Source organism: Narcine bancroftii, chromosome 3 (genome assembly GCF_036971445.1).
Source record: "Narcine bancroftii isolate sNarBan1 chromosome 3, sNarBan1.hap1, whole genome shotgun sequence".
NCBI lineage: Eukaryota > Metazoa > Chordata > Chondrichthyes > Torpediniformes > Narcinidae > Narcine > Narcine bancroftii.
The window spans coordinates 45,933,996-45,953,457 of NC_091471.1; the positions used below are offsets into that span (position 1 = coordinate 45,933,996).

Below are 19,462 nucleotides of genomic sequence, written 5' to 3' on the forward strand. Positions count from 1 at the left end.
TCAAGTTAGAGGACCTTAATGTTTTAAAAAAAAATTAGTTAAGATTTTAATAAAATATTACAAAGAAAGAAAGAACAAAGATACAAAAATACAGATATATAAAAAAGAAAAGAAAAAAATACAAAATATGAAAAATAATGGTAATATCCCCCCACCCCCCCTCCCTCCCTCTACTATCTTAACTTTCTCCCCCACCCCTCGGAGCCTTAAAAAATTCTACATTTAAAATTAATTAATCATCGTGCCAACTCTTTACATAATGTTTACTTAAGATCAATAGCCATACAATCCAAATATAAACTCCACATTTTAACAAAAAAAGAAGACCTTTAATGTTGATAAAAGAACAGTGGGTTAACGAGGATGTACAGTTGAATTTGCTACATTATGTTTCTAAAGTTAAGGATAGGTGACAAAAAGTGTGGACTTTGGCTCCAGAGAATTTGGAAATGGCTCAGGGTAAAATAAAGCGTTTATTTGACAGTAAAGCTCAGGTGAGGAATTTTAAAACAGGAAGTAAAGTTTTGATTTTGATTCCAACACATGACAACCCTTTGAAAGCTAGATTTTCTGGACCAGACACAATTAAATCAAAACTGAATGATGTTGACTATGTTGTTAACACTCCAGATAGACGGTATAAAACTCAAGTTTGTCACATAAATATGTTGAAACCTTATTATGAGGATAATGGTAGGTTAAGTAATAAGTTTAATTCTGTTTTCTTGTTCATTTATAATTAGAAACTACTTTTGTTTAAGTAACCCTGTGTTGTGGTGCATATCTATTGCTGCTGCTTTTTGGGGTCCACTGGACTCCGTAACACTGAAACCAATAAGAATGAGCGTAGATGGTAAATTTTGTGCACAGTATAAGAATTGCCTGCAATCGGTGAACTTGGAGGAATGAGAAATGAGATTGGATTATGAATCAAAGAATTTTTCTAAACTTATACGCACATTACATGCGCTTAGAATTAGAAGGGGGTTAAGTTCGGTTAGTTAATAGTGACAAGTTAAATTGTGATTCTGTTTTCATGTTTACGGATAATTAAAAGCAACATTTGTCTCGGTGAATATCTGTTGCTGCTGGGTTTTGGGGTCCTCTGGGCTCGAAACAATTTTAATAAACATTTTATTCATATTAAAAGGATCCATGAAAAAAACATAGATAATTATTGGGAGAAGGTGGGGTTTAAGTACTTAATTCACTCCCTCATTTTCCTTCCAACCCATGTTCTTTATTGGCATTAGTCATGACCTTTTTCTGAAAGAAAGTGACTATTTTTAACATTCCTTTATGAAACCTGGAAAATATCACAAGTAGCAGGCAGAGTAAATTAGCTTAAGGGGAAGGAGGCCAATCTGGAGGAGAGAGCTGAGGGACTAGGCATGAGCAAAACTGGAGAATGGGAAATACTCTGACTTACTGTCAAGGTCTGGATTATTGGTCTTAAACACCATTGGCTTAGGTTGAAAATCCTTTGATTTATCCATGCCTTTTGGTTGGGGTATTCATGGTACGTGCATGAGGGTACACACTCATCCACACAGGTCCTGATGAGGTTGGTGGCAGCCGTGGCATATTCATTCAAGTTTGAAGATGACTCCTTGAATATTGTCCAGTTCACTGATTCAAAGCAGTCTTGCCGGCACTTCTCCACCTCCCTCAACCACATGTTCACTATCATCACTGCTGCTGTAGTCCCTTTTCTCTGTTGAACACCGGGAGTAAAAGAACAGTCAGGTGATCAGACTTAGTGAAGTGTGGGCATGATATGACTTGGTAGCCGTTCTTGATGGTGGTATAACAAATGTCATGTATGTTGGCTCCTCTGATTGCATAGGTAATATGTTGGTGATAGTTTGTTAGAAACTTCTTCAGGGTGGCCGAGTTGAAGCCCCTACATTGATTGGGAAGGCATTGGGGTGTGTTGTCTCATGGCTGCTGAATACAGTGTTCAGCTTATTATCCCATGAGAATCTCGGCACCATATACTGCCTCGATCCACTGTTGTGGTCGTGGAGGTAACAATGAGAAGAAGCTGTGACAAGGGTGAAAGAGCTCACATGAATTTGGCAGCTTTCTTGAGGCGGAACCTTGTGTGGATAATAGATTGGTGATCATGATGGACTTGGCTCTGCTGGCCAAATTCTGCAGCCTTCTGCATTCCTGGGCATTTAACTTTCCATACCAAGCCATGATTCAACCAATCATTTTTGTTTCCACAGTAGAAGTTTGATAGAGTATTCAACCATATGCTCAATCATCCCAAACTTCTAAGAAAGTAGAAATGTTGAATGTCATTTTCTTGATTGCCTTGATATGCTGGCCTGAGGTGAGGCATCCCGGCTTGCACATGATCCATTCCCTCTCTCCCCTGTTTGCTTGCCTGTTCATGCACCAGTCTAAATGCCTCTAAATTTCCATTCCAGAGCAAGGAGTCTGACCATCAACCCTTTCTATGTCTCTCATAATTTTACAAATTTCTTTCAAGACTTCCCTCAGGTCTGACACTCTCCCAAAAAAAAACAACCACCTCATCTCTTCCCGCTCGTAATCTCTAATCAATGCAACATTCTGGTGAACCTCGTCTGCACCCTCTCCAAATACTCCACATCCTTCCTATAATGCAGCAACCAGAAATGCACACAATGCTCCAAAGGTGGCCTAACCAGAGCTTTGTAGCTTCCTGACATGTGAAATGGAGTGTGATATTTTGTACATCTCGTGTTTTTATTTGACCATTATGTATTTTGGTGCTAAACGGAGTGAAAAAATAAAGCAAATTCATTCAAATTAGATATTTAAATTTCTTCATAATTTAAGAATGTGAAAATTAAAAGTATCTTTGGGTAAGGAAAGGGAACTAGAAAGAAGTATCATCTTTCATGAGCAGCACCTAATCAGCATTCAATTATCTTCTGCACTTGTTTGCATCACCCCAGGATTTTGAAAGTGTTAATTGCCATTGCAAATACTCCATGGCGACTTTTTCTTTTGTCTATTCAGGTGCTTTAGATCGCTGTGTTATGGGTATAACTGCCATCGAAATTCTGAATGCCTGCGATGAAGCTGTTCCAGCTATTGTGGACACCTTGAGTCACCCAGCAGTAAATCTGAAACAAGCCATGACGCGACGGAGCCTCACAGCTTTGAAACATATGGCGCACCATAAGTTGCAGACACTTGCCACCAATCTTTTGGCCTCTGAAGCTGCTGATAAGGTATTACAGAATGTCTCTTGCATTTGAATGTTACAAAACTCAATTTAAAAAAAAATGGATTCAATGCCAATTTTAATAAATTTGGCTGTAATTTTTCATTGTGATGAAACCGAACGAGGTCCTTCAACCTCCTGGTCTATGCCAGCTCAAGGAGATATTTTGAAAGGAAAAGTAAGATATTTTTATAGAAAATAATTGAATTAATTCTCATATCTACATTGCACTGCACAACACAAAATTGTATGAATCAGAAAATTACTTCAAGCTTGGAAAATAAAATTTAATATTCTAGAAAAAGTGGAAAGATTCTTCAGAGTTTCACAATTTTGGGATTCTGGGAATGATGTGTATTAATCAAACATAGACCATTACAGCACATTACAGGCTCTTTAGCCCAAAACATTGTGTTGACCTTACTAAATCTATTCCACAGCAATCTCACTTTTCCCTACCTCACACCCATAACCCTCTATTTTTATTACATCCATGGGCCAAATCTAGGGGACTTTTGAATGTCATTTTTGGATCAATCTCTAGCAATGGCACCCACCACTTTTAGAGTAATCAAAATGAATGAAATCACCCCTAAACTTTCCTTCCATCACGTTTAAACCTATGTAGTCTGGTATTTGTTATTGCCGCCCAAGGAAAAAGGTTCTGGTTATCAGCTCTATCTCAGCCTCTCATGATCTTGTGTATATGAAGTGGTGCAATCAATTTGGATTTTAACCAAATTAATATTTGGAGGAAGAGTTGAATATATTTTGATATATTCAGATCATTATTTAAAACAAAAGAGCATCAATATGCATAAGCCTTAACTATGTGTGATGCTTGCATAAGTCACGTTTTCTTGTATCACATTCCTCTGTGTAATTATAATACTTTAAATAAGGATCAAACAAACATCAATTTAAATAATTTTTTTTAAAAAATATGGTACAAATGTATTCAGTTTGAATAGTGGGCATATAAATTGGTCTGAAACTGGTAAAAGGCTGAGGAAAGGCTCGAGCCCAAAATGATTGCATTTCACTTCTGATGGATGCGTCTTGATCTGCTGAGTCTCTCCTGTACCTTTGTGCATAAATTGGTGCATTGCACATGAATTTTCAAAGGACAGTCAACAGACTTGTAATACTGCGATTATGTGTCTAACAGCATTTATCTCTGTAACGTGGGTGATCTACTTGATATTGCTCTTTAACTTGTGCATTATTTGTAGTGTTCCCATTGCAAGTCCCACTTTTATTTTTTTGCTTTGAATTTTTAATAGTTCTTTTTAAAGTGCAATTTAGAGGTAATAGCATTTGAAATGACAAATATGAATCGGGCTTCTGTACATAAAAATATATGGCCCGTTGATGTGTGATTGCAGCTGAAATAATGTTTATTATTTCTCTGGTGACAATTATAAGAACAAAGGATTAATCACTGATTAGGCACTCTGCAATGCTCCTTTACAGAAATTAAAGCAAGTATTAAAAGCTCATATCTGAAAAATGATAGTAGGATAATACCTTGTTATTGAGAGGGGACTTCCTGTATCAGGAGTTTATCAGCAATGAGGCTTTTTAAAAATAGTTAACAAAAATAATTTACAGGAAGCTCGCTGATTACTAGCATATGAGTCGGATTTGCAGCATCTCAGAGAATCATCTTAGGAATTCAAAGGAATGAAAAATTTGCTAGGATCTTGAGGTTTGATAGCATTTTTTCATTGAAGCAAAGGTATTTTTAAATGTCATATATAATTGGTTCAAATTGTTTTTTCATTGAATGTTGAGTACTGTTTCAATTGCCTTTCTATTCAGGCCATTTCCTATTTTCTTGAAGAATTCACACTTTTTATTTTCATATGGCTAATGTTGCCAAAATATATTTTAATTTAATGTATGCAAACATTGCATTTAGTTAGTGAATTTAAAACTTGTATGTTCAAATGCCTTTGGAGTTTTAAATTAACATTGAATACTTTAGAGCCTGGGCTGTGGTTTTCAAATGGTGATAGAAAAAAAACTGTGACATTCTTTATCAAAAATCAGGAATTTTTTTTCTTAAAACGACATGCAGGTAGTTTAACCAACAATATTGGAAAATGAGCCTGTGCAAAGGAGTTTCATTGAGAGAGCATTTTTGGAAACAGTGATCGCAACACCTCATGTTTTAAGATAATTATGAATAAGGATTATGCATGAGTTTGTTGGAATGTCACCAAACTGGGGAAAGGCAAATTATGTCAGTTTTAGACAGGAGCAGAGGAGTTGATGAGAAGGAGCTGTTATCAGGCATCTACATTTGACATGTAAGGGTACGTGTGGATCTCAGTGGTTAAGAACCAGACCAAGATCGAGGTACAAAGCACAAGTTTATTTTGGGGATGCAAATGGGACAACAGGGTCAAAATACTAAATGAACCTACACACACACGCAATATTGCAAGGGGTAAATATACAATTTGCATAACGTGGGAGAAACTGACAGAAACTGTGGAAAATACTTAAGTATACATACAATCAACAATCAGAATCAAGGTGATACTACATGCCCCCATCCCTTGACTGGTACGGACACGGCTCAAGCTACCTAACCTCGGGATTCACCCCAACTCAATGCAAAATGTGATACATGCCACGAAAGGACAAAAGAGGCACAACAAAGGGGCACATGGTCCTTTATAGTTCTGCAGTTGGTATTAGGGGGGCCAATCACTCGGGGCAGGCAGGGCCCCATTGGCTGCTTTGGCCAATGGCTTGAAACCAAGTGCAGGGGCTCAGCAGGGTGATTCATCTGGGCCAATTGGGTGAAGGTCAGGGCAACGTCCAGGCAGGTTGTCTGGTAAATTTGGTAATTTAGATGGGTCAATCGCAAGGGTCACCTTGATGGCTTGAAGTGAGTCTTGACCTTGATTGGCATGCAATGTGTCCTCTGAATAGGAATGCAGCAGTGCCACCATGTGGTGGCTGCCTGTGTGAGTTGCTTCAGGACCAGCTGATTGGAGTCCAGGACTGGTATGTTCCATTGAAGAGGAAGGACAGCATTGGGAAGGTTAAAGAATATTGGATGACAAGCGAGATTGTTAATTTGGTCTAAATGAAAATGAAGCATATGTAATTTTGTTTTATAGGCAAAATTCAGAAAGGGCCCTTGAGGAATGTAAGTTGGCATTTGGAATGTTAAAAGGGGCCATGGAGTGCCCTTGGTGAGTAGTGTTAAAGAGAATCCTGAGGAACTTTATGCTTGCATTAAAATCAAGAAGATAATGATGGAGAAGAAAGGACCACTCAAGGACAAAGAAGGAAATTTCTGCCTGGAATCGAGAGGTGAATGAGGGACTAAATGAATACTTTACATCAGTAGAACAGAAAATTACATCATTCTACAAGCCACTTGGCCCTTGATGTTGTGTCAAAGTATATAAATCTTAAACATCTTAATCTTCCCTATCTCACACCCAGGACTCTTTTTTTGGCATCCACCTGCCTGTCTAAGACTTCTAAATGTCCCTAGTGTACCAGCCTCCACCAGCCCTGTTAATGCATTTCAGGTGAGCACCTTCGCTCAGTCTACATTAATGATGAGGATCTCCCAGTGGCCAATTATTGCAATTCTGTACCCTTCTCCTGCGCTGACATGTCTGTCCACGGCCTTGTTCACTGCCAAACCTGAGTCACTCATAAATTGGATGAACAGCATCTCATATTCCATCTAGGCACTCTTCAACCATATGACGTTAACATTGACTTCACCAGTTTCTGCTTGACCACTTCCTGTTCTCCCACTCTTTTCTATCCCTCTCTTTCCTTTCCTCCAGCTCTCCACCTTCTTCTCTTTCCCTTCAGAGAACTATACCCCTTCTACCTGTTTTGTAGGCTCTTGCTGCTGGCCCTACTTCCCACCCCCCAACATTTTATTCTGCTGCCTGCCTACATCTTAATCTTTGCCTTTTAAAGTACACTGTGTGGCCTGCTGAGTTTCTCCAGTTTTATGTTATAACTTTTAATTCATTCCAGCCACCCAGCACTGTGTGTGTGTGTCCGCGTGTGTGTCCGTGTGTGTGTCCGTGTGTCCTTTTGTGTGTGTCCTTCCTTCCGGATACACTCACCAGTCCAGGTTACATCCTGCTAAATCTTTTCCAAACCCTCCACATTTAATTAGATGGACTTGGAGGGCTATTAGAGCAGCGTAGAGAATTCTAATCATTTAGGGAATTTAGAGGTCAAGAAGAGATGGGTCTTTTAAGTTGGTTAGGCCAATTAGACTTCGGAACAGAATTAGGTCATACACCCTATTCCACTATTCATATCGTGGCTGATGTCTTTGAACAGTAAAGCCTGTAGTTCTGATTGTAGAGCAATACACAAAAGTGCTGGAGAAAATCTGCAGCTCATTTAGCATCCATAGGAAGCAAAGGTATACAGGTAGTCTCTGACTTATGATCGTAATTTGGACCGAAGGATCGGTGGTATTTTGGAATGGACGCAAGTTGGAATTTAGCCTGTGCGTGTGGAGTACCGAAGTCTTAAAGCAAACTTTTCAATCACTTTTTTCGTTGTAGTTTTTTTTTGTATATGACAAACTATAACAGGGATACAGGACATGCAAGAGCCAAAATGTGCATACTTACCTTGTTAGTCGGCGTTCCAGGGTTCATAGGCTGGGCACAGCCATCTTGATTCCTATGCGTGTGCGTGGAGTTCTATTTGTGCATGTGCAATGGGTTTGCATATTGGAGTTCGGTTGGCCCATGTGCGAGAGTCAAGAGTGAAAATTCAATATCATCAGGGTGCTTAAATCATGCATGGGCCGACCAAATTCCAATACATGAAGGCACCATGCATGGGCCGACCAAACTCCAATACATGAGAGCACCATGCATGGGCCGACCAAACTCCAATATGTGAACCCATGTGCCAACCCATGACTCATGCATGCGCACAGGAATCAAGATAACTGCGCCCAGCCTACAGACCCCGGAACACCGATTAACAAGGTAAGCATGCAGATTTTTGCTCTTACATGCCCTGTATTCTTGTAAATGTTTGTCAAATACAACATAAAATGCATACATTTTGTATTTTAAAAAAATTGGTCTTCTGTGCGGATGGATACACAGGAGGGAAGAAGGGGCGGAGAAAGAGCACATGCCAACAGCATGTGGGTGGAGGACAGAAGAGAAAAAAAAGCTGAGAAGTGATGTGGAGGGGTAGCACTCTGAATGGCTAGGGAAGGATGTAGGAAGCTGGAGGAAAGGGGAGGGGGGGAAGGAGAGAGAGTAAGGGCTGAACAGAAACCAGAGAAGTCAACGTGTACGCCATCTGGTTGGAGAGTACCCAGAGGGAATATTTGGTGGTGTTCTTCCAATTTGCAGATGGCCTCTGTTTGGCAGTGCATGAGGCCATGGACAGACATGTTGGTGTGGGAGATAGATGTGGTTGACCACTGGGAGGTCCTCCTTCTTGCAGTGGACAGGTTGACGTTGCTCAAGAAAATGGATCTCCCATTCTTTGTGCAGTCTTTCTGATATGAAGGAAGCCACAACGGGAGCACCAGATGCAGCAGATGACCCCTGCAGATTCACAAGTAAAATGTTGCTTCACTTGAAAGAACTGTTTTTGGACTTCAAATGGTGGTGAGGGGTGAGGTGTGGGTGCAAGTGTAGTATTTTCTGTGGTCAAGCAGGCAGTTAATGGGAAAGGATGAGTGGACGAGGAAGTCACGGAGGGAGCCTCCGGTCCCTGTGGAAAGTGGAGAGGGGAAGATGTATCTGGTGATGGGATCACATTGCAAGTGGCGGAAATTGTGGAGGATAATATGTTGGCTGTGGAAGCTGATGGGGTGGAAGGTGTGGACAAGGAATCCTGTCCTTGTTGTGCTTTGGGGTGGAGGGAGCCAAGGTAAATTTGTGCGAATAGGAGAGATGCTGGTCAGGGGTAAATTGATTGCAGTAGAGGGAAGGTACATTCTTTTTGAAGGAAAAGGACATCGTGGATGTTTTGGAATGGAAGACTTCATCCCGGGAGCTGATGCAATGGAGACAGAAGAATTGAGGGGTAGTATAGAATCCTTACAGGATACAGGTTGTGAAGAAGTGTTGTTGAGTAAATGTAGAAGTTTGTGAGTTTATAGAAAATGCCTGTCAAGAGTTTGTTTTCCAAGATGGAGGCAGAGAGATTGAGAAAGGGGAGATTGCCAGAAAAGATCCAAGTGAATTTGATGTCAGTGAAAGTTAGCAGCAGAGGGTAAAGTTTCTTTCTCAGCAATAGACCAAACCAGTTCACCTCCTGGCAGAACTGGTCGTATCCTCATTAACTTCTCCTTTCACACATCTCACCTTCTCCAATTCAGAGGAGTAGCCAGGGTACTCAAATGGGTTCAAGCTATTTCTACCTTTTTGTTGGCTAGGTGGAGCATTCCATACCACAAGCCTACACAGGCAAGGCTTGTCCATTCTTCCTGCTATATTAATGGCTACATTGTTGATGCCTCATGATGAGCTCATCAAATTTATCCCTTTGATGTCTATGATGACCTCAAATTTACTTTTGAGTGAATAAGGTGACTTATTGGATGTCAACAAGATTTTAAGATCCTCAGGGTGACAGGAGCAAATACCAGAAGACATCTGCATAAGGTGAGGGGAGGAAATGTAAGGGGAGGCGTCAGGGTAATTTTTTTTTAATGGAGAGTAGTGTGTGCCTGGAATGTACATCCGAGGAAATCTCTGCACACTCTTCTAAGCTTCCATGTTCTTCTTGTAATGAGGTGACTCGATCTGAACACAGCATTCCAAATGTAGACTAACTAGAGTTTGATAGAGCTTCAGAGTTGCATCATGGCTCTTGAACTCAATCCCCCGACTCATGAATACCAAAAGCCTTTTTAATTACCGTCAAACTCCTTGGCAACCTTGAGAGATCTATGGATTTGGACCTCAAGGTCCCTCTGTTCTTCCACACTGTTAAGAATCCTGTCAATAACGGCATACTCCAACTTCTAGTTTGACATTCCAAGTGTATCAGTTCACACTTATCCCGGTTGAACTCCATCTGTCATTTCAATACCCAACACTGCATCCTGAATATATCCTGTTGTAACCTACGATAATCTTTTACACTATCTACAATACTTTCAATTTGCATGTCATCTGCAAACTCACTGACCCATCCTTGCATTTTCTCATCCAGGACATTGATGGCTTGGTTGGCATAGTAGTTAGCACATTGCCTTTATAGTGCCAGCGATCAAAGCCAGGATTCAAATCCTGTGCTGTATGTAAGGAGGTTGTGCATTCTCCCCCGTGTCTGCCTTGGTTGGTTTTCCCTGGGAGGTCTAGTTTTCTCCCACTGTTTGAAATGTTCAGGGGGATCATGATCAAAATCAAGAATCAATTTATTGTCATGTAATGAAACAGTGTTATATTACACAGAATTGATTTTACCTCCTGTAAAGCAGGCAGATTTGCAATCGGCAGAAATTGCCTGAAGTGCCTCTTACAGTCAAAAAGAAACAAGAGACTCCCCTCCCAGTCACCTTGCGCCAATGGATTTGTCTCCAGCACTCCTGCAGCCTCCACAGCCACACAGAGCCCAGTCCAAACCATTGGCAACCCAATCAGGAACCCTTCAGTGCCCCCCCTCACATCCCGGTTCTGATGGCTGGTACCCCTTCAGCCAGTTTCGAGCCAGTCTCCAGCAGTCCGCAACCCAGCGCGAGCTCTCGACAGCAGTCTCCAGCAGCCCACAGCCTCCATGGGTTCCTCACCTCGAGTCGCCAGCAGCCTGCCACATGTGAGGGTCTTTCAGCCTCAGAGGCTCTTGGCTACCGTGGTCGTCTCCTCTGCTTCTCGTTCTCAGATTGGGGGGTGGTCTCCCCGTTTTCTGGTGCCCTGTGCCAATCTGCTCCTCTGTAGTCTGTAACCCCTTGTGGTTGCTGCCGATCAGAGGCTCCACCAACTTGGGTGCAGATCTTTCAGACACGGGATTTTAAATAAAGCTACTGTCAATTTTTTTTAGTGGGTCGTTCAAATCCTGTGCAGAGCTGACTGCAGTCGACTCGGCGGTTGGATGACGCGGGGGTTATGTTTCTCCTCGCTCTCCGTGGGTGTGCACTAGCAACAGCATTGAGAGTCTGGGGGTGAATTGGCCCCCATTACTGCACTGTATGTCTCAATGTAAAATTAAAATAAAGTCGTAAAGAGCTGTGTCCCAGAGCAGATCCTTGTGGAACTCCAGAAGTCACTGACCTCCAGGCACAACATGTTCCCTTTACTACTACCCTCTGCTTTTTGCATGCAAGCCAAATCTGAATCCACACAACCAAGATTCCATAGATCAGCACCTTGTTATAAAAATCTATACCCTACTTAAATCAATTTTTTTGTTACATCCTCAAAAAACTTAATTAGGTTCGTGAGACACTTGAGGACGTTTTTTTTAGCAGATTTGGAAAGACGGACAATTAGCATGGCTTTGTGCAGGGCAGGTAATACCTTGCAAATCTTATTTTTGTTGATGAAGATAGTTGCTAATAGTAGGGCAGAGGATGTTGTCTGCATGGACTTTAACAAGGCATTTGACCATGTACTTTATGGTAGGCTGATCCAGAAGGTAAAGATGCATTGGATCTACAGTGAATTGATAGTTTGGATTTGGAATTAGCTTGCCCAAAGAAGGCAGAAGAGAGTGGTTAAAGGGTTATTATTCTTGCTGAAGCTCATGATCAGTGGCGTTCTGTAGGGATCAATGTTGCCTGGAAGAAAAAATGTAGGTGGATTAGTTAGTTAGTAAATTTAAAAATGACGCAAAAATTGGTAGAGTTGTGAACATTATGTTGAGCAATGGAAAAATGTTGCGATCAATTCAGAGCTGGGCAGAAAAATGACAGATGGGGTTTAATCCTGTTACGTCTGAGGTGTTGCCCTTTGAGAAGTTAAATATAATTAGTGACAGGACTCTTGACAGTTTTAATGTTTATAGGAATCTGGGTTCCAAGCCCTTAGCTTCCTGAAAGTAGCCACACAAACAGATAGGGTGGTAAAGAGGGCAAATGGTTTGCTTGCCTTCATTGACCATGGAATTGACCATAAGACTAACAAAGTCACGTAGCAGCTGCATGGAAGTGTTGCAGTGTTTCATGCAATTCTAGTCACCCTATTACAGGAAGGGCATGGAGCTTTGAAAAGGGTACAGAAGAGATATACATGGATGCCACCTGGATAAGAGGGCATGAACTGCAAGGAGAGTTTGGACAAACTTGGGGTGTTTTCTCTGAAGCATTCGCAACTGAGGGAAAACCTTATTGAAGTTTATAAAATTATCATAGACATTGATAAAACAGACAGAATATTTTTCCCAGGGTTTAAATGGTTTTAAAATGTTGGTGGATGTGGTGGGGAGGTGGAGTTGAGTGGAAATATGCATTTCTATGGCTTGAGTATTTTTACATAGTGGTGAGTGTTGGGACTAGGCTGCCAGGAGTTGGAAGCAGAGTCAATATGTTTAAGGCACTTCTCGATTGCCACGTGAATGTGCGGGGAATCATTTGACATCCTGTTCGTCCCAGACATTGTGGGCCGAAGGGGCTGTTCCCATGCTGTACTGTTCTTTGTTCTATCTTGATGCCTTTATCTTATATTGCCTGTAATTCATGGTTTAAATATATGAATTTGAATTAATTTAACATTCTGAGAACTTACCTGTTTGTACAGAAGTAGTGTGCTATACTTTTTGATGGAGTTACATGAATTGAGAGGAACCCTGGCCTCTTGATTCTTTGTCCACGCCCTTTACTTCTGGCTATGAATGTTGGACACTGAAATCAATCATAATGACCACACAACTAAATTCTCACTGAAGTTAGGCAACTTCAAATTTAAAGCTCACTGATCTGTATGATAACATTTCATGTGATGCTTTGGGACTATTCCAATTGCCACATGGTTTTCTTTGTAAAAATAAGCTTCAATTGGGCAACTCTTCTGGCTTGATAACATGTTTATTGACCTGAAAGAAAATACAGTAGCTTTTTGAACACTGGCATTTAAGCCCGTCTTTCCTCTTGTTTGTCTTGCATGCATTTAATTCTTTTAAAAATTCAAGAAGACTGAAGTAATTTTCAATTGGATGTGCAACAACTTAGTTTCTGAGATTCAGTTGACCTTGTGTTTGTTTAATCCATGTATTATGCTTTATTTAAATCTTGTAATAAGCCCAGGGGGCTCCAAAAGAAACACCACCAGCAACAGAAATTCACCAATGGTCACTTAAACAAAAATGTTTTTAATTTTCTTCATACATAATAATAAGATCATTATTTAACTTCTTCTTCTTCTTTGGCTTGGCTTCGCGGACGAAGATTTATGGAGGGGTAATGTCCACGTCAGCTGCAGGCTCGTTGGTGGCTGACAAGTCTGATGCGAGACAGGCAGACACGGTTGGAGCGGTTGCAAGGGAAAATTGGTTGGTTGGGGTTGGGTGTTGGGTTTTTCCTCCTTTGTCTTTAGTCAGTGAGGTGGGCTCTGCAGTCTTCTTCAAAGGAGGTTGCTGCCCGCTGAACTGTGAAGCGCCAAGATGCACGGTTTGAGGCGATTTCAGCCCACTGGTGGTGGTCAACGTGGCGGGCACCAAGAGCTTTCTTTAGGCAGTCCTTGTACCTCTTATTAATTTAACCACCCCTTCTAATTCTAAGCGAATGTGTACATAATGTATATGTGTTCAGGAAAGTTCTTTGTTTCACTGTTCAATCATTCACTTTTCATTCATCCAAATTCACTGGTATCAGGCAATTTTCCATACTGTGCTCAGAATTTAACATTTATTATCTTCACCAGGCTCTGGTGCTTTACCTTATTACCGCTCAGGATGGTTCTTGTTGGTTTCATAGAGATATTTATTGTTCATTGGACACACACAAACTGATCTCCTTCAATCAGGCTCTTCAGTGTCTTGCCGAAGAAACTTACCTCCTCGTAGGTTTTTCCAAAAGGTAACCTCCTCTTCCAGGTTACCACAAAATTCTTCTTTTGAAGAATCAAAATAACCAGCCAAAGCTTCTTGTAATTGACAACAAGGGTTGAGAATAGGCTGAACTTGGAACTCAAAACCAGTCTTCAAATGGTGTCTTGCAGCAGGTCTGCAAAACTTGCAGCCATCCACACCAACTGCTGGAGTGAAACTGACCTTCTCTCTCCCTCTCTCTCCCCCCAACCCCCAAAAGAATGGTTTTCTCTCTCTCACAGTTTGCAAAACCCCATGGCCCCTCCTAGAACAGCAGACTTCAAGCAGAAATTTGAATTACTGGCACCAGTTTAGCATTAAAAGGTTAATCAGTTTCTGACTCTGGACATCTGTTAAAATATGCTGTTTCTTTAAAGACAATAGTCTATTTCAATTCTCTCTTCTTTGGCTTGGCTTCGCGGACGAAGATTTATGGAGGGGGTAAATGTCCACGTCAGCTGCAGGCTCGTTTGTGGCTGACAAGTCCGATACGGGACAGGCAGACACGGTTGCAGGGGAAAATTGGTTGGTTGGGGTTGGGTGTTGGGTTTTTCCTCCTTTGCCTTTTGTCAGTGAGGTGGGCTCTGCGATCTTCTTCAAAGGAGGTTGCTGCCCGCCAAACTGTGAGGCGCCAAGATGCACGGTTTGAGGCGATATCAGCCCACTGGTGGTGGTCAATGTGGCAGGCACCAAGAGATTTCTTTAGGCAGTCCTTGTACCTTTTCTTTGGTGCACCTCTGTCACGGTGGCCAGTGGAGAGCTCGCCATATAACACGATCTTGGGAAGGCGATGGTCCTCCATTCTGGAGACGTGACCCACCCAGCGCAGCTGGATCTTCAGCAGCGTGGACTCGATGCTGTCGACCTCTGCCATCTCGAGTACTTCGATGTTAGGGATGAAAGCGCTCCAATGGATGTTGAGGATGGAGCGGAGACAACGCTGGTGGAAGCATTCAAGGAGCCGTAGGTGATGCCGGTAGAGGACCCATGATTCGGAGCCGAACAGGAGTGTGGGTATGACAACGGCTCTGTATACGCTTATCTTTGTGAGGTTTTCAGTTGGTTGTTTTTCCAGACTCTTTTGTGTAGTCTTCCAAAGGCACTATTTGCCTTGGTGAGTCTGTTGTCTATCTCGTTGTCGATCCTTGCATCTAATGAAATGGTGCAGCCGAGATAGGTAAACTGGTTGACCGTTTTGAGTTTTGTGTGCTCGATGGAGATGTGGGGGGGCTGGTAGTCATGGTGGGGAGCTGGCTGATGGAGGACCTCAATTTTCTTCAGGCTGACTTCCAGGCCAAACATTTTGGCAGTTTCCGCAAAACAGGACGTCAAGCGCTGAAGATCTGGCTCTGAATGGGCAACTAAAGCGGCATCGTCTGCAAAGAGTAGTTCACGGACAAGTTTCTCTTGTGTCTTGGTGTGAGCTTGCAGGTGCCTCAGATTGAAGAGACTGCCATCTGTGCAGTACCGGATGTAAACAGCGTCTTCATTGTTGAGGTCTTTCATGGCTTGGTTCAGCATCATGCTGAAGAAGATTGAAAAGAGGGTTGGTGCGAGAACACAGCCTTGCTTCACGCCATTGTTAATGGAGAAGGGTTCAGAGAGCTCATTGCTGTATCTGACCCGACCTTGTTGGTTTTCGTGCAGTTGGATAATCATGTTGAGGAACTTTGGGGGGCATCCGATGCGCTCTAGTATTTGCCCAAGCCCTTTCCTGCTCACGGTGTCGAAGGCTTTGGTGAGGTCAACAAAGGTGATGTAGAGTCCTTTGTTTTGTTCTCTGCACTTTTCTTGGAGCTGTCTGAGGGCAAAGACCATGTCAGTAGTTCCTCTGTTTGCGCGAAAGCCGCACTGTGATTCTGGGAGAATATTCTCGGCAACACTAGGTATTATTCTATTTAGGAGAATCTTAGCGAAGATTTTGCCTGCAATGGAGAGCAGCGTGATTCCCCTGTAGTTTGAGCAGTCTGATTTCTCGCCTTTGTTTTTGTACAGGGTGATGATGGTGGCATCACAAAGGTCCTGAGGCAGTTTTCCTTGGTCCCAACAAAGCTTGAAAAACTCATGCAGTTTGACATGCAGAGTTTTGCCGCCAGTCTTCCAGACCTCTGGGGGGGATTCCATCCTTACCTGCTGCTTTGCCACTTTTCAGTTGTTTTCAGTTGTTCGATTGCCTTATATGTCTCATCCTGGGTGAGGACCTCATCCAGCTCTAGCCTTCGGGGCTGTTGAGGGAGCTGGAGCGGTTGGCACTGAAAAGAGATTGGAAGTGTTCTGACCATCGGTTGAGGATGGAGATCTTGTCGCTGAGGAGGACTTTGCCGTCTGAGCTGCGCAGCGGGCTTTGGACTTGGGGTGAGGGGCCTTACACAGCCTTTAGAGCCTCGTAGAAACCCCTGAAGTCGCCAATGTCTGCGCTGAGCTGGGTTCGCTTGGCGAAGCTAGTCCACCATCATTTTGGATCTCCCGGAGTTTGCGCTGAAGATGGCTGCATGCGCGACGGAATGCTTGTTTCTTCTCTGGACAGGACGGCTTTGTAAGGTGAGCCTGGTGGGCAGCTCGCTTCTTTGCCAGCAGCTCCTGGATTTCCTGGCTGTTTTCGTCGAACCAGTCCTTGTTTTTCCTGGAGGAGAAGCCCAGTACCTCTTCAGTGGATTGCAGTATGGTAGTCTTCAACTGATGCCAGAGGGTTTCAGGGGACGGGTCCGTGAGGCGGATTGCATCGTCGAGCTTAGCTTTGAGGTTTGCCTGGAAGTTTCCTCTCGCTTCGTCTGACTGCAGGTTTTCAACATTGAACCTCTTTCTGGGGGCTTTACTGTTGCTGGGCTTTGGCTTGAAGTGAAGGTTGAGCTTGCAGCGAACCAGCCGGTGGTCAGTGTGGCATTCCGCGCTGCGCATGACCCTGGTGTGGAGCACATCTCGTTTGTCACTTTCTCGCACCAGGATGTAGTCCAGGAGGTGCCAGTGTTTGGATCGGGGATGCATCCAGGTAGTCTTAAGGCTGTCCCTCTGCTGAAAAGGGGTGTTTGTAATGACAAGCCGCTGTTCTGCGCAGAGCTCCAACAGGAGGCGCCCATTGTCGTTGCACTTGCCGACGCCGTGCTTGCCCAGGATTCCTGGCCAGGTTTCTGAGTCTTTGCCGACGCGAGCGTTGAAGTCGCCAAGGATGACAACCTTGTTGGCTGTAGGGGTGCGTTGGATGAGGTTGCGCAGGTCAGTGTAGAACTTGTCCTTTTCTGCTGGTTCCGCCTGGAGGGTTGGAGCACAGACACTGATGAGGGTGATGCGACGCTTGTTTTGAAGGGGGAGTCGCATGGACATGATTCGGTCCGAGTGGCCTGTCGGAAGGTTTTCGAGTTTGGAGGCAATGAAGTTCTTGACCATGAAGCCTACAACAGATAGGCGTCGTTCATCCAAAGGCTTGCCAGACCAGTAGAGTGTGTAGCCCGCGCCACGTTCTTGGAGGCTGCCTACATCTGCCAGGCGGACTTCACTGAGAGCGGCTATGTCGATGTCAAGTCTGAGGAGTTCATGTGCAATGAGGGCAGACCGACGTTCAGGTCGGTGGCTGTCAGCCTTGTCTAGCATGGTTCTGATGTTCCAGCATGCTAGCTTGAGTTTGTGAGCATCTTTTGAGGGGGAGGACGTGGAGGGGGAGGACGTGGAGGGGGAGGACGTGGAGGGGGAGGACGTGGAGGGGGAGGACGTGGAGGGGGAGGACGTGGAGGGGGAGGACGTGGAGGGGGAGGACGTGGAGGGGGAGGACGTGGAGGGGGAGGACGTGGAGGGGGAGGACGTGGAGGGGGAGGACCCTGTCCTCGGGCCTGCACAAAGGAGCTTTTAGGTGGAGTGCAGTGTGCGCAGTACTGGCCCCACCCTTTACACCCATGGTTCGTGTGCCGTGGCCAAGCAAGCTGGGACGTGGCAGCGAGGTCCTTGGGTCGTAGGTTTTATATCTACAACGTCCAATTAACACCTACTTGTGAAGTCTTCACAGGCACTCTTGGTTTCTGTAAAGTCAGTGGCAGAGATGAAGGCTCCTCTGCAGAGATTTTGGCATTCCAAATTAGATGTTTGTTTGTGAAGTGTGACCTAAACTAACTCCTACAATCTATACCTTTTAAAATCCATTTTATCATAATCTTATTAATCCATTCCATAACAATCTCAGTGCTTTGGGTGGTCAAGACTGGGAAAATTACCCTAGAGTTCCCTTGGGTACCAAAGCATTTGGGGGGTAATATTGATTTTCAGCATAAAACTGTTACGAGCTCAAAGGACCCCAAAACCAAGCAGCAATAGACATTCACCAAGACGAGTGGTTTTTAAAGCAAAAGTTATTTTTAATCAACTTCAAACATGAAAATAGAATCAAACTTTAACTTAACTCTGAACCAAATGAACCCCCTTCTAATTCTAAGTGCACGTGTATGCAATGTGTGTGTAAGTTCAGAAAAGTTCTTAGGTTCACAGTTCAATCTCACTTCTTTTTCTAAGTTCTCTGGATGCAGGAAATTCTTATACTGTGCACAAAATTTAATATGTATAAAGTTCACCAGGCTTTGGTGCTTGAAAGGAATCTCAGGAAGATTGTTGTAGGGTTTGCAGAGAGAGATTTGTTGTTCCAGGATTTCCACAACTGAGGTACCACCATTAGACACCTCAAGGTCTCGCTGATGAAACTTGCCCCATCAGGGTTTTTCAAATGGTAACCTCTTCCTCTAGGCCACCACAAAGATCCACTCTGTCTACTTATTCCAAGAGAAAGATCAGTCAGATAGCACTTCTAGCCATTCACTGCTTTGGAACTTTTCGTCAGTTCTTCCTGGATTGCTGTTCAGATGCTTTTCAGTGTCCCACACACTGACTGAGAGAGCTTGTGTCCTTTATCTCTCTCTCTCTCTCTCTCTCTCTCTCTCTCTCTTCCCCCCCCCCCCCCACAACTGAGACTCCAGTGAAAAAGCATGTGGCTCATGTGACTTGCAAAGCCCCCATCTTCTCCAACAAACAACAGGAGTTCTTCCTTCTGCTCAAGTTGTTAGATAAACAAAACCCAGGAGTGACCTTTCTGTGAGCACTTTGCAGAAAGGATACTTGTAGTCAGCCTGACTCCAGCAAGACAATGGTCCAGCATTTTATGAGCTATTAGCTCATTCTATTAGCACCTGCTTGTGAAATGTGCATAATATTTTCCAGAGATCCTGCAATGTGAATTCATCATTCTTTCAAATAAGATCC

At 43.3% G+C, this 19,462-nt stretch overlaps 1 protein-coding gene across 4 annotated transcripts in view; it reads left to right on the forward strand.

The window, feature by feature from the left end:
* Window positions 1-19,462, forward strand: part of LOC138757131 (WD repeat-containing protein 7) — a 686,960-nt gene that overhangs the window by 162,367 nt on the left and 505,131 nt on the right. For all 4 annotated transcript variants that reach the window (XR_011353355.1, XM_069923947.1, XM_069923949.1 and 1 more), the window contains one exon: window positions 3,013-3,227. Coding sequence is in view for 3 of the 4 variants with exons in the window: in XM_069923947.1 (XP_069780048.1) it covers window positions 3,013-3,227 (215 nt within the window). In the remaining variant the exon portion in view is untranslated. The remainder of the gene's footprint in view (window positions 1-3,012; window positions 3,228-19,462) is intronic.